Raw genomic sequence first — 13,451 nt, forward strand, 5'->3', positions numbered from 1 at the left:
TAGGAAAAGGCTTGAAGTTTTCTCTCTGGTATAAAAGCAAGAATGTTCACTCTCACTACTTCTGCTCATCACTGTCACATATCAGTCAGCACCATGAGGCAAGAAAAAGTAATAAAAGGCCTAAACACTGGAAAGACGTAAAACAGTCCTTACCTGCAGATGTTATATTTGTTTACATAGGAAATCCTAAGGAATAGACAAAAAAAGAAGGAAGGAACAAAAGAAAAAGGAAACCTACAAAAATAAGTGAATTTAACTTAACAAGGTCTCAGAATACAAAACCAATATAGAAAACCAAATTGTACTTTTGTTATACTAACCACAATCAACTAGAAGATGATATTTAAAACAATACCATTTATAATAGCATCAAAATACAAACACAAAGGAATAATTTTAACAATAAATATTTAATAAAATATTACCAAAAAAATGTAATGATCTAAAGAAATGGAGAGTTTATACCATGCTTGTGGATTAGAAGACTCAATATTTCTAAGATATGGAGTTCCTGTCATGCTCTCAACGGAAATGAATCTAACTAGTATCCATGAGGACTCAGGTTCAATCCCTGCTCTTGCCATGAGCTGTGGTGTAGGTCTCAGACATGGCTCAGATCTGGCATTACTGTGGCTGTGGTGCAGACCAGCGGCTACAGCTCTGATTCACCCCCTAGTCTGGGAACCTCTATATGCCACGGGCGCAGCACCAAAAAGACAAACAAAAAACAAACAAACAAACAAACTCTAAGATATCCATTCTCCTCAAATTGATGTATAGATGATGTATAGAAATTGGAGGGGGGGATGACAATCCTTGAGGTAAGGATCAACAAATATATAAATACAATAGGCAACTGCAGACATATTTACTGAACCTAGGAAGAGCTTCAATAAATTAAGAGACATATTTATTGAACCTAAATTAAGAGTACGGGAACAACTCTTAATTTTCCTGGAGGAGCTTAGTTACTAAAGCTAAGGGAGTCTGTTAAAAAGATATATCATATATAATAATCTCACTTGTCAATTTTAATCAACTTCTTAACGAGTTGTAAAGAGATCACAGTATTGTTACAAAGAAATTATGGGAGTTCCCCTTGTGGCTCAGTGCAAAGGAATACCACTAGTAACCATGAGGTTGCAGGTTCAATCCCTGGCCTTCTTCAGTGGGTTAAGGATACAGCATTGACGTGAGCTGTGGTGTAGGTCACAGATGTGGCTCAGATCCTGGGATGCTGTGGCTGTGGCCAGCAGCTGTAGTTCCAATTCGACCCCTAGCCTGGGAATACCCATATGCCATGAGTGTGGCCCCAAAAACCAAAAACCAAAAAAGAAAGAAAGAAATTATGTTTTCCTTTGTTTTTCATAACTATTTAGTAAATCAAAATCAGGTAGCGTCCTGGTAAAATACCAGGATAATCATACTTTAAAAAAAAGATAATCAGTAATTCTAGATTATACATATACAGAAAAAGTTTGTGCCACATAAAAGGCACTAACAGATTGAACTAGGAAACTGGAACAGTGCTGGCAGTTGTTTAAAAAGATTAAAAAATTTAACATGTAAATAGCATATAATTTTCAGATACTTTATAAACATTATAAATGCTTTTATAGCTAACAGAACATGTTTTTAATCATGTAATGGTAATGAACAGGCTTTTGGGTTTTTTGTTTTTTTTTTTTGGCTGTGCCCATGGCATGTGGAAGTTCCTGGGCCAGGGACTGAACCTGCAACTCAAGCTGCTACAGTGATAACATAGGACTCTTATCCCACTGCTCCATAGGGGAACTCCATGAACAGCTTTTTTTAAAATGTCAGATATAGGAGTTCCCATCGTGGTTCAGCAGTAACAAACACAACTAGTAACTGTGAGGAAGTGGGTTCAATCCCTGGTCTTGCTCAGTGGGTTAAAGATCTGGCATTGCCGTGAGCTGTGGTGTAGATCACAGATGTGGCTTAGATCCTGCGTTGCTGTGTATAGGCCAGCAGCTGCAGCTCTGATTTGACCTCTAGCCTGGGACGTTTCATATGCTGCATTTCCAGCTTTAAAAAGAAAAAAAAAAAAAAAGAGAGAGAGATTTCATTGAGAACTCACTTGGAAGCCCGAGCATCCTAGGAAACAACTAACACTTAGGTTGTGTGACTATCAGAGGGCAGAGCTCAGTATAAATACAGTGTGTGTCATATGAGAGGCTGTCTTACCCACTCAGTGATTTATGGCAAGTAAAGAAGGAGGCAGAGAGGAGATGACTTTATAATTCCAAATCAAAGCAACACATCAACAGAATTCTTAGAAGAAAAAGAAAACTGAAGAGTTTGCCAACAAAGTTGCATGATGCTAATGCAGACAAACTGCTCTCTTAGCAGCTCATGTTACATTTCTATTGTATATAAAATTAAAAGAGAAGACTTGCCAAGCTGTATTTTTAGGATTTAAGAGAAAGGACACTACCAGAAAAAAATCTGCTCCTCTTCAAATTCTTCGCCTTACAATGGTCATCTTCATCCTAAAATTAGAAACCAAGCCATTAAGAACCAGGGATAAGAACATAAATATATGTTGCCAAAACCTTGACTGTATTAATGTTAAATTATAGGTGACAATATAGTCTATATTCTTGGTAAACTACTAAATGATAAACATGCTGGTCAAGTCAAAAGATTTGCCTCAATGCTTTGCTCAATTTTCATCCTTTTTTTTTTTTTTTTTTTTTTTTTTTTTTTTGCTTTTTAGGGCTGCACCTGTGGCATATGGAGGCTCCCAGGCTAGGGATCGAATCAGAGCTACAGCTGCTGGCCTACACCACAGCCACAGCAATGCCAGAACCAAGCTGCATCTGCGACCTAAACCACAGCTCACTGCAATGCTGAATCCTTAAGCCACTGAGCCCCACGCACCTACAGACAACTAATCTATGACAAAGGAGGCAAGAATATACAATGGAGAAAGGACAGCTTGTTCAATAAGTGGTGCTGGGAAAACTGGACAGCCACATGGAAAAGAATGAAACTAGAACACTCCCTAACACCATACACAAAAATAAACTCCAAATGGATTAAAGACCTAGATATAAGACCAGACACTATAAACCTCTTAGAGGAAAACATAGGTCAAACACTCTCTGACATAAATGACAGCAACATCTTCTCAGATCCACCTCTCAGAATATTGACAATAAAAACAAAAATAAGCAAATGGGACCTAATTAAACTTAAAAGTTTCTGCACAGCAAAGGAAACCCTAAACTGAACAAAAAGACAACCCACAGAATGGGAGAAAATCTTTGCAGTGAATCAACTGACAAGGGATTCACCTCCAAAATTTATAAACACCTTCGGCAGCTCCATACCAAAAAACAAACAACCCCATCAAAAAAGGGGCAGAAGATCTAGACAGTTCTCCAAAGAAGACATACACTTGGCCAAAAACACACATGAAAAAGATGTTCAACATCACTCATGATTAGAGAAATGCAAATTAAAACCACTCTGAGGTACCACCTTACACCAGCCAGAATGGCCAGCATCCAAAAGTCTACAAACAATAAGTGCTAGAGAGGGTGTGGAGAAAAAGGAACCCTACTACACTGTGGGTGGGATTGTAAATTGGTACAACCACTGTGGAAAGCAGTATGGAGATTCCTCAGAAAACTAAAAACAGAACTAACATCTGATCCAGCAATCCCACTCCTGGACATCTATCCAGAGAAAACCATGACTCGCAAAGACACACGTACTCCAATGTTCATTGCAGCACTCTTTTCAATAGCCAAGACATGGAAATAACCTAAACGTCCATCGACAGAGGAGTGGATCAAGAAGATGTGGTACATATACACAATGGAATATTACTCAGGCATTAAAAGGAATGAAATACCGGCATTTGCAGCAACATGGATGGACCTAGAAATTATCATGCTAAGTGAAATCAGCCATACAATGAGACACCAACATCAAACACTTTCACTGTCATGTGGAATCTGAAAAAAGGACAGACTGAACTTCTTTGGAGAACAGATGCTGATTCACAGTCATTGAAAAACTTACGGTCTCTGGAGGAGACAGTTTGGGGGGTGGGGGGATGTGCTTGGGCTGTGGGATGGAAATCCCGTGAAATTGGATTGTTATGATCATTATACAACTACAGATGTGATACATTCATTTGAGAATTAAAAAAAAAAAATTAAAAAAAAAAGCCACTGAGTGAGGCCAGGGATGGAACCTGCAACCTCATGGTTACTAGTCGGATTCATTTCCGCTGCACCACATCGGGAACTCCTCAGTTTCCATCCTTTTAAACAACCTTCATGATATGTTTAAATGCCATTTCAGAATGTCCAGTGCAGAACCAAACCCATGTTTCATGTTTATCAAGGGTATTTGTTTGCTCAGAAATGTTTGGTGCTCCCAGACATTGGGACCCTACTTTATTACACATTTAGAAACTTTTCCATCTATAATTGTAAAGTTCTGAGCCAAAGCTAAGAATGACCAATAATCAAACATGACTAAGATAACAGGTCATTAAATAAAATTATATGACTTGACATAAGCTATAGTTTTATTAGGATGTACCAGTCAGGCAGTTTTTATAAATTAACGTTCAAATTAAGAAAAGATGAATAAAGATTAAGAAATTTAAAAACAAACTTAGGTGAGCAAATATATAACTACACAGGATTTACGATATATCTGAAGAATTCTCTAGTCAGCATTTTTGTGTATGTAATATTAATAAAAAGGAGCTTTTAAAACCATACAGTGATTCTGGGATTCCCAGAATTTTCAGCTGCTGCATTTTCTACTCTACATCTGGCAGGTTCTTCATCCTTTCAGCTTGTGCATTTCCTGTATTCTAAAAAGTAAATAGAAACAGGACCTTAATAGAGGAAATGTGAGTCTTTGGCCAAGGAAATACAGCCACAGTAAGTACTTGTACTTTGCACTTGGGGGTTATTTTATAAGGTACGAGGTGACTATTTAGCAAGATATTCCTCATTAGCATCATGAGACAAAACTGAAGGTGGCTTTTGTACAGACTCTTTTCTCTTATCTAACTCATTAGCAGTAATTAGGATTTCTCTCTTGGTCAAGGAGTCTATTCAATACATGTATATACTATTTCAGGATATGTTTAAGATGCCTGAAAACATTTCATGTACAACTTGGAAGTGCCTGGATCTGATTCAGTAATTCAAAAATAACTCAATGGCAGAAACAAGAATAGGACAATTATGGAGTTACCATGTGGCTCAGAGGGTTAAGAACCCAAAATAGTCTCTGTGAGGATGTGGGTTTAATCCTTGGCCTCACTCAGTGGGTTAAGTATCCAGTGTTGTGTTAAGCTGCCTGTAGGCTGCAAATGCAGCTCGCATCTGGTGTTGCTGTGGCTGTGGCATAGGCTAGCAGCTGCAGCTCTGATTTGACCCCATCCTGGGAACTTCCACATGCTATAGCTGCAGCCATAAAAAGAAAAAAAAAGAATAGAACAAATAAGTTGCTATTCCTTTTCTGATTTTTTTTTAAAAAAAGTCATATTTTCCAATTTTCTAAATTAATAAACTAAAAACTCAAAATTCAGGAAAATTTCTTATTCTGACATTAATTTATTATTTTATTTTTTTGTCTTTTTGCCTTTTGTAGGGCTGCACCTATGGCATATGGAGGTTCCCAGGCTAGGGGTCAAATCGGAGCTGCAGCCGCTGGCCTATGCCAGAGCCACAGCAATGCAGGATCCAAGCCGAGTCTGCGACCCACACCACAGCTCACGGCAACGCCGGATCCTTAACCCACTGAGCAAGGCCAGGGATTGAACCGGCAACCTCATGGTTCCTAGTCGGATTCATTAACCGCTGAGTAACGACAGGAACTCCAATTCTGACATTAATTTATTAAAAGCATTTGGACCAGCCTTATTCACAATTTCAACTACTTGTCAGAACTATATTTGAATGATTAGTACAAATAAACTACAACCATCACTGATGATTTCCGAATATTTCTATTAATTGCAATTGCACCTCTTTCAACATGACTCTTAAAATGATCATCTTTTCAGGAATTCTACACCATATGAACAAAAAGAGATTTTCCCTTCCTATTTACCTATGTATTTTTTAAATGACAGAATTATCTTAAGAGTTCCTTTCTTCCCTGCGTTAACATGTACTCTTAGTTCTGGGGCCTCTCATAGGACAGTAGGATAAACACATGTAGCACATTACTAGTCTGGCCAAACTCAAGAGCAAAGATTCATGTAATCATTCAAAAAATATACAAATGGTGCATTGTTCTACATGCTGTGGTATCAGTAAGTCACTCAGGTATAAAAGTTTAAAGCTACCTTATTATTTTTATAATGAACTAAAAGATGACAGATAATGCCTTTCTTATTCTATCTGGAAAATAGCTCTTTTCTGTAAAGTTGATTGTAGAGTTGTTAAAAAGTTTTAGGCCAAGAATAAGGCATAAGTTTCACTGTGAAAATATATCTAACAGTGTCTGATACCTCTTATCTGAATGTTGCAGAGACTCAATAGACCTAGTTAAAATGCCTTCTTACATAGTTTCAGGTCAAAGTTCCTATTTTTCTAATTTATTCAAATTCCCTTCATAAGTACGTGCTAATTTTATTATGAATAAAAACTTAATCAATTTTATTTAAAAAATAAGAAACTGAGATAAAGTTGATGACCTCACCGGTATGCAGGATAGAAGGCCATGCTCAAAATTTAATTCCGTGGGTGCTCAGTACAATCCCTTTCCCTTAAAAGAGTATCTTTAGGAGTTCCCGTCCTGGCCCAGGAGAAACGAATCCGACTGGGAACCATGAGGTTGCTGGTTCAATCCCTGGCCTCACTCAGTGAGTTAAGAATCTGGAGTTGCCGTGAACTGTGGTCACAGACTCAGATCTGGTGTGGCTGTGGCGTAGGCTGGCAGCTGTAGCTCGGATTAGACCTCTCGCCTGGGAACCTCCATATGCCGCAGGTATGGCCCTAAACAATAAAATAAAATAAAATAAAAGAGTGCCCTTTAGAGAGTATTCATTTAGATATTGATGACTTCAAGATTCCCAAACAAAATTCAAGATTATCTGATACTTAGCTGAGAGCAAATCTTTGTGAAAATAAAACAGCAGGTATAGAGCAGAGATGGGAATAACTTAGAGAAAAAAAAAAAAAAGGAGGAAAAAGGCTAAAGACAAATACATATGTTCTGTGGCCAATATAACCCTACGTTGGTACCATTATTCCTTTCCTCTGGCATGATTTACCGCCAGGAAGTACACATAACACACACACAATTTTCCCTGGACACCGTATATTCAATAACTCAACATTCAAATGAGAGTTCATATTTATTACCTTAAAAAATCTTTTAAAAACCTGTAAGAGTTCCCTTTGTGGCTAAGCAGTTATGAACCCAACTAGTATCCATGAGAATTCGATCCCTGGCCTCGCTCAGCGGGTTAAGGATCCAGCATCGCTATGAGCTTCAGTGTAGGTTGCAGACACGTGTTGGATCCCGTGTTGCTGTGGCTATGGTGTAAGCCAGTGGCTATAGCTCCAGTTTGACCCCTAGCTTGGGAACCTTCATATGCCAAGGATGCAACCTTAAAAAGACAATAAATAAATGAACAAACAAACAAACCCCACAAACTTTTAGTAATTTGTTATTCTAGGAAAATATAGTTCTGTTTCTCAAGATCAAATATTACAGAATTTTGAATTTTTATCTGACTTTCCAATAGTAATAACTAAAATTATATGTTAAGGGAAGGGTTCTAAATAGTATTACTTAGTAAAAGCTATAAACAAAAAGTTTTACCTCTTCTTTTTCTTGATATTGATCTGCATTAAGTAAAGTTGGTATTTTAGATGAATTAATTTTCTTTGATTCCTTCTTCAAAACTTTTATCTGTTTAACTTTTACAAAAATATATACAACAATGAAAATTTGTTATTCTTACTCTGAATTTTTCATTTTCAAGAATTTCAAATGGAAATTCTGGTATCCACTAAAGTCAGTTTCTCAGTTTATAATAAAGGACCTGAACAAATCATGATTTGTAATGGTAAAATGTGCCAATCATAAATGATTTGTCACATAATTTTACAGTTAACCAGGTATAAAAAGAAGATATTTATTTTAAAAATTCTGAATATAATTGTTAAGTGGATGAGTTGTACAGGTAGTATTTTCTTGCTATTATATTATCTTTTCACAAGGTGTCACTGTTCTTCAAAGAAACATAGTAACATTTACTCCGCAAAAAAAAAAAAAAAAAAAAAAAAATGGGTTTCATTTATGAGCTCACCATACGTTATAAATCTTTCTCTACTAAATCCTTGGATGTCTGAAGCACAAATATTACTCCTGCTATTTTATGGGCTAATTATCACAGAAACAGGAAACTGATTTTACTCTACGTCATTTACTAGACAGAAAATATCTTCCTCAAATACTGCTCTAACATTTCAACAAAATTACGTTAATAAAATTTTTCCCTTTTAAAGTTTTCTTAACCTCTCTTTAAAATTATCTCCTTTAGGCCTTACCCCTTAGTTGCTACAGGAAAAAAAAAACAAAACTGTCATCAGCTGAAAATACTTTGCATAGCAATATACTCCTTTTTGCTCCCCAAAATCACACTATAACATGTAAATTACATTACCAAAAAAGGTCTTGTAAAAGATTATGTCTGGAGATTTGTAAAGCTATGCAATAAATGTGTACCTTCCATTCCTTTCATCTCCTTTGACGGTATTATGAAAGGCAATTCTGGAAAATGGAATTCTTTCCTTTCAAATCTGGAAAAATTCAGCTTCCTTTTGTTTCCATTTGCCATTTGGTCACTTGGACCTGTTCGATCATTAAATGCACTCTTCTCCATTTGGCTCTAAAAAAAAACCAAATAAACAAGAGTTAATTTGAAGAAAGATGTGTAACTACTTATTGAATGACAAGTCTAGAATTGCTAGCCATTTGGATGGTATAAAATAGGCATAAAAATGACAATCTTTGCAGGATTATTTTAATAATTAAGAAGTATAAGAGTAGAGTTCTCGTCGTGGTGCAGTGGTTAACAAATCCTACTAGGAACCATGGGGTTTCGGGTTCAATCCCTGGCCTCGCTCAGTGGGTGAAGGACCCAGCATTGCCATGAGCTGTGGTGTAGGTTGTAGATGTGGCTCGGATCCAGTGTTGCTGTGGCTCTGGCGTAGGCTGGTGGCTACAGCTCCGATTCAACCCCTAGCCTGGGAACCTCCATATGCCGCAGGAATCGGCCCTAGAAAAGGCACAAAGACAAAAAAAAAAAAATTTATAAGAGAATACCATCAAATATATAAATAGATCAAATGGCAATAAAAATTTTGTAAACTTTTTTTAGCATATTGGATATTCTGAGAAGAGTCCTTTTTTTTCTTTACTGCACCTATAGCATATGGAAGTTCCTGAGCTAGGGCTAGGGGCCAAATGAGAGCTGCAGCTGTGGCCTATGCCACAGCCACGGCAACATTGGATCCAAGCCAAATCTGCAACCTACCCCTGAGCCTGTGGCAATGCTGGATCCTTAATTCACTGAACGAGGTCAGGGATTGAAACTGCATCCTCGAAGAGACATCAGGTTCTTAACCCACTGAGCCATAACAGGAAACCACCCCTCTTCCAGAATAGTCTTGATCATGAGAACCACAATCTCAACTTTTATGTATTTATTTATTTTTCGCCATGGCATGCAGTCACTTCATGTGGGATCTCAGTTAACAGACCAGGGATTGAACCCAGGCTGCAGTGGTGAAAGTGCTAAATTCTAATCACTAAACCATCAGGGAATGCCCTTCAGCTTTTTAATTTTTGATCCTATTCATTCTGACTTTGGACAAATGGCTTCAGTTCATTTTATGAATAACTTATGTTTCTATCTACAAAATGATATGCTCTGAGGAGTTCCCAATGGGGCTCAGCAGGTTAAGAACCTGACATAGCTGACAAGAGGATGAGGGGTCGATCTCTGGCCTCACTCAGTGAGTTAAGGCATTGCCACAAGCCACAGTGTAGGTCTCAGATGTGGCTCAGATGTGGTGCTGCTGTGGCTATGGTGTAGGCCTGGAGCTGCAGCTGCCATTTGACCCCTGGCCCGGGGAATTTCCATATGCCGCAGGTGCAGTCAAAAAAAGAAAAAAACAAAAAACAAAAACGACGTGCTCTGGACACTAGGAAAACCCAAAGGGAAAAATTACTTGTGAGCCCAGCATTCTGGAAAAACTTTTGTGTTACCTGTTTTTGCTCATTTAACCAGAGGTGACAGAAACTTTCCTAGGTTAATGAACACTTTCACAACCCAATGTGTAGTACCCACTGTGTGGATATATTCTTAACGGAGATAACCCGTCACTTGCTCTTGGATGGATTTGTGTTGTTTTCAAGACTTTATTATTGCAAATAACACTTTCATTTTTTTTTTTTTTTTTCTTTTTAGGGCTGCACTAGCGGCACGTGGAGGTTCCCAGGCTAGGGAGTCTCATCAGAGCTATAGCTGCCGGCCTACGCCACAGCCACAGCCACAGCAATGCGGCATCTGAGCCGCATCTTCAACCTACACCACAGCCCATAGCAATGCTGGATCCTTAACCCACTGAGCGAGGCCAGGGATCGAACCCACAACCTCATGGTTCCTGGTTGGATTCGTTTCCGCTGTGCCACGATGGGAACTCCAACACTGTTTCGATTTTTAATTAACCTATTTTCCTATGTGAAAAAAAAGGAAATGGACTACATCGATTATTTTTTCCTTTTTTTTTTGGCCACACCTGCAGCATATGGAAGTGCCTGGGCCAGGGATCATGCTCATATCACGGCTGCAGCCCAAGCCATAGCAGTGACAATGCTGGATCCTGGCAGAGAAGTCACTACATTGATTATTTTATCTAGTGAGAAGTAAGAGGTATCTATTTGGCAACTGCTTTTTTTTTGGGGGGGGTAAGTTATTGAAAGCATAGATTCACAATGTAATAATTTCTGCTGTATAACAAAGATTCAGTGGCAATTTCTTTAATGTATAAAGATATTAAAATCATTTTTGGGAAGTAAAAAACCAGAAAGTCTTGTGACTCTTTTTTTTTTTTTTTGGCCACACCCACAGCATGTGGAAGATCCCGGAGCTGCGTCACAGCAGTGACCCAAGCTGCTGCAGTGACTATGTTGGATCCTTAACCTGCTGTACCACAAGAGAACTCCAAAAGTCCTGTGACTTTTAAAGGTAAAACCTTAACTTTTTCCCCCAAAATCACACATTAAAGATTCAAAGCAAGTTATAAGAAACTAATTAAAATTATGAAATCACTAAGGAATAGATACTTTAAAAAAATCACTAAGGAAATGCTGACGTATTTTTTTTACCTCAGAGGGAAAATAAACTAATAGCAAAATTTTTTAGGAGTTCCCGTCGTGGCGCAGTGGTTAACGAATCCGACTAGGAACCATGAGGTTGGGGCTTCGGTCCCTGCCCTTGCTTAGTGGGTTGACGATCCGGCGTTGCCGTGAGCTGTGGTGTGGGTTGCAGACGCGGCTCGGATCCTGCATTGTTGTGGCTCTGGCGTAGGCTGGCAGCTACAGTTCCGATTGGACCCCTAGCCTGGGAACCTCCATATGCCTCGAGAGCGGCCCAAGAAATGGCAAAAAGACAAAAAAAAAAAAAAAAAAAAAAAAAAAAAAAAGGAAAAAATTTTAAAATGTTAGGAAACAAAAGATTTTTAAAAAGTTAGAGCCCCATAGATAGAGAAAAGGACAAGAAGTGAGGGTGGGGTCGGGGATAATGTTGAGAGTATATTTTAATGATAAGCTTCTTGCCTTACTTGAGAGGGACCTGTATTCTCATGCTTGCTATTAGACATAACTTGTCCAACAAATTGTGAAGAAGTACGCCTCTTTTTTGCTCTTTCACTTAACCTATTATTCAAAAACAAATAAGAAGTTATTAGAACTCCCCGGAAGTGCTTCTGCTTTAGCTTCAATAATGGTAAGTTATTCCACAATAGTCTACTGTTGGAGCAATGAGCGCCGAAATGCAATGGTCAGTCTTTCAGCACTAATGGCTCTAAGTTAAAGAGGTGAAAACAGAGCAGAGCACACTCATTCATGGCTAACATCTGCGGTGACAACCATGTTGGAGGGTTACTCCAGCTGGCCTGCTTGGTCCCTTCTGTCTGTTCTGAACCTGGATTTCTTCACTACGGTTCATGAATTTCTGAGCTCTCTGACCAAGGCTAGTTTATAACTGTGGTTACTGTGATCATGGTTTGGTTCAGTCCAGAAAGACTGTCCACTTGCTGTCTATAGCCTGTTGCACCTTTGGACTGAGACAGACATGTCCCCTTGCCACCTCGAGAGACCACTAAGCTTCACAGCTTATAACCCACACCAGTCTGCTAGGACTGGCTTAGGATATCAAACCTAACCTCCTTCCCCATGGAGAGTCATAGTTTCCTTAAATTTAGAACTAACCCTGATGCCTTGCTAGACAGACCCAAGCTATCCATCACAATACCTTTGATTAATCAATCAGATAAATGGGACCAGTCACTCAATCTAAATCTAAAATTTGTCCAATATGTTTGTTTTCTTCCCAAATATTTGACCTTGAAAAGCTCTTTGACTATACAAGATTATTTTCAATTATCCTTTCTCCATTTAGGCTATTTGCTATTGATATAAAAATAAAGCTTACTTTGTTACATGATGGCACATCAGCACCAAAACTGAGGTAATATTACATTTTTCTCTTCAAATGGGAAGTGATTTTTCTGAGGGTCTTTTTTTAAATCACGTTTTTCCAAACAGCATTAGTGAAACACTAAGCACATAGCCAAACAAAGTTAATTTCTTCTATAGCATTCATAACACACACTTAGTAATGGCCCATTGTATGATTACAATTTCAGTATACCTTCAAATTCAGTTTATATACAGACACTACAAACTTGATTCTTTGAAATCCATTATATAAGAACACTGTATTAGGTCCATTTCCTTCTGTTTCTTTTCTGTTAGAACCTACCTTGAATGAGAGTGGGAGGGATTTGAACTGGGATTTGAAGCCATCAAATTACTGCTGGTTAGATTGATGGGTGGCATCACCATACTACCTCCAGCATGTGGATCGTCTTTCATGCCCGTAGAGTTAGTGCTGGGATTGAGAGGATTTAGTGGATCACTGATGTTTGCATCTTGAGACACAGTGTGAGCAATTTCAACCGCATCCTGTTGACAATGTGCACCTTCATGCTCTGTCTTCTTTGGTTCTAAGACATCTCCTTTTCCTCCTCTAACTTTAATAACTCTCACTTTGATCTCCTTGGGCTTTTTCTCTTTTTCCACTTCCTGGAATAGATACATCCAAAATCTCAGTCAGGAGACTAGTTATTTTTACCATTAGAGTACTA

At 38.3% G+C, this 13,451-nt stretch overlaps 1 protein-coding gene across 5 annotated transcripts in view; it reads right to left on the reverse strand.

Moving 5' to 3' along the window:
- CDKL3 (cyclin dependent kinase like 3) overlaps window positions 2,041-13,451 on the reverse strand; it is a 63,268-nt gene continuing 51,857 nt past the window's right edge. For 2 of the 5 annotated variants that reach the window (XM_021084764.1, XM_021084763.1), the window contains exons 9-13: window positions 13,067-13,389; window positions 11,865-11,958; window positions 8,743-8,905; window positions 7,834-7,931; window positions 2,041-2,513 (exon numbers count right to left, since the gene is read on the reverse strand). In XM_021084764.1, coding sequence (XP_020940423.1) covers window positions 2,433-2,513; window positions 7,834-7,931; window positions 8,743-8,905; window positions 11,865-11,958; window positions 13,067-13,389 — 759 coding nt within the window. In that variant the 3' untranslated portion in view covers window positions 2,041-2,432. Of the gene's footprint in view, window positions 2,514-4,317; window positions 4,862-7,833; window positions 7,932-8,742; window positions 8,906-11,864; window positions 11,959-13,066; window positions 13,390-13,451 lie in introns of those variants that run through there. The other 3 variants (XM_021084762.1, XM_021084766.1, XM_021084765.1) reach the window with 3 other exon arrangements.

This window comes from Sus scrofa, chromosome 2 (genome assembly GCF_000003025.6).
Source record: "Sus scrofa isolate TJ Tabasco breed Duroc chromosome 2, Sscrofa11.1, whole genome shotgun sequence".
Taxonomy (NCBI): Eukaryota; Metazoa; Chordata; class Mammalia; order Artiodactyla; family Suidae; genus Sus; species Sus scrofa.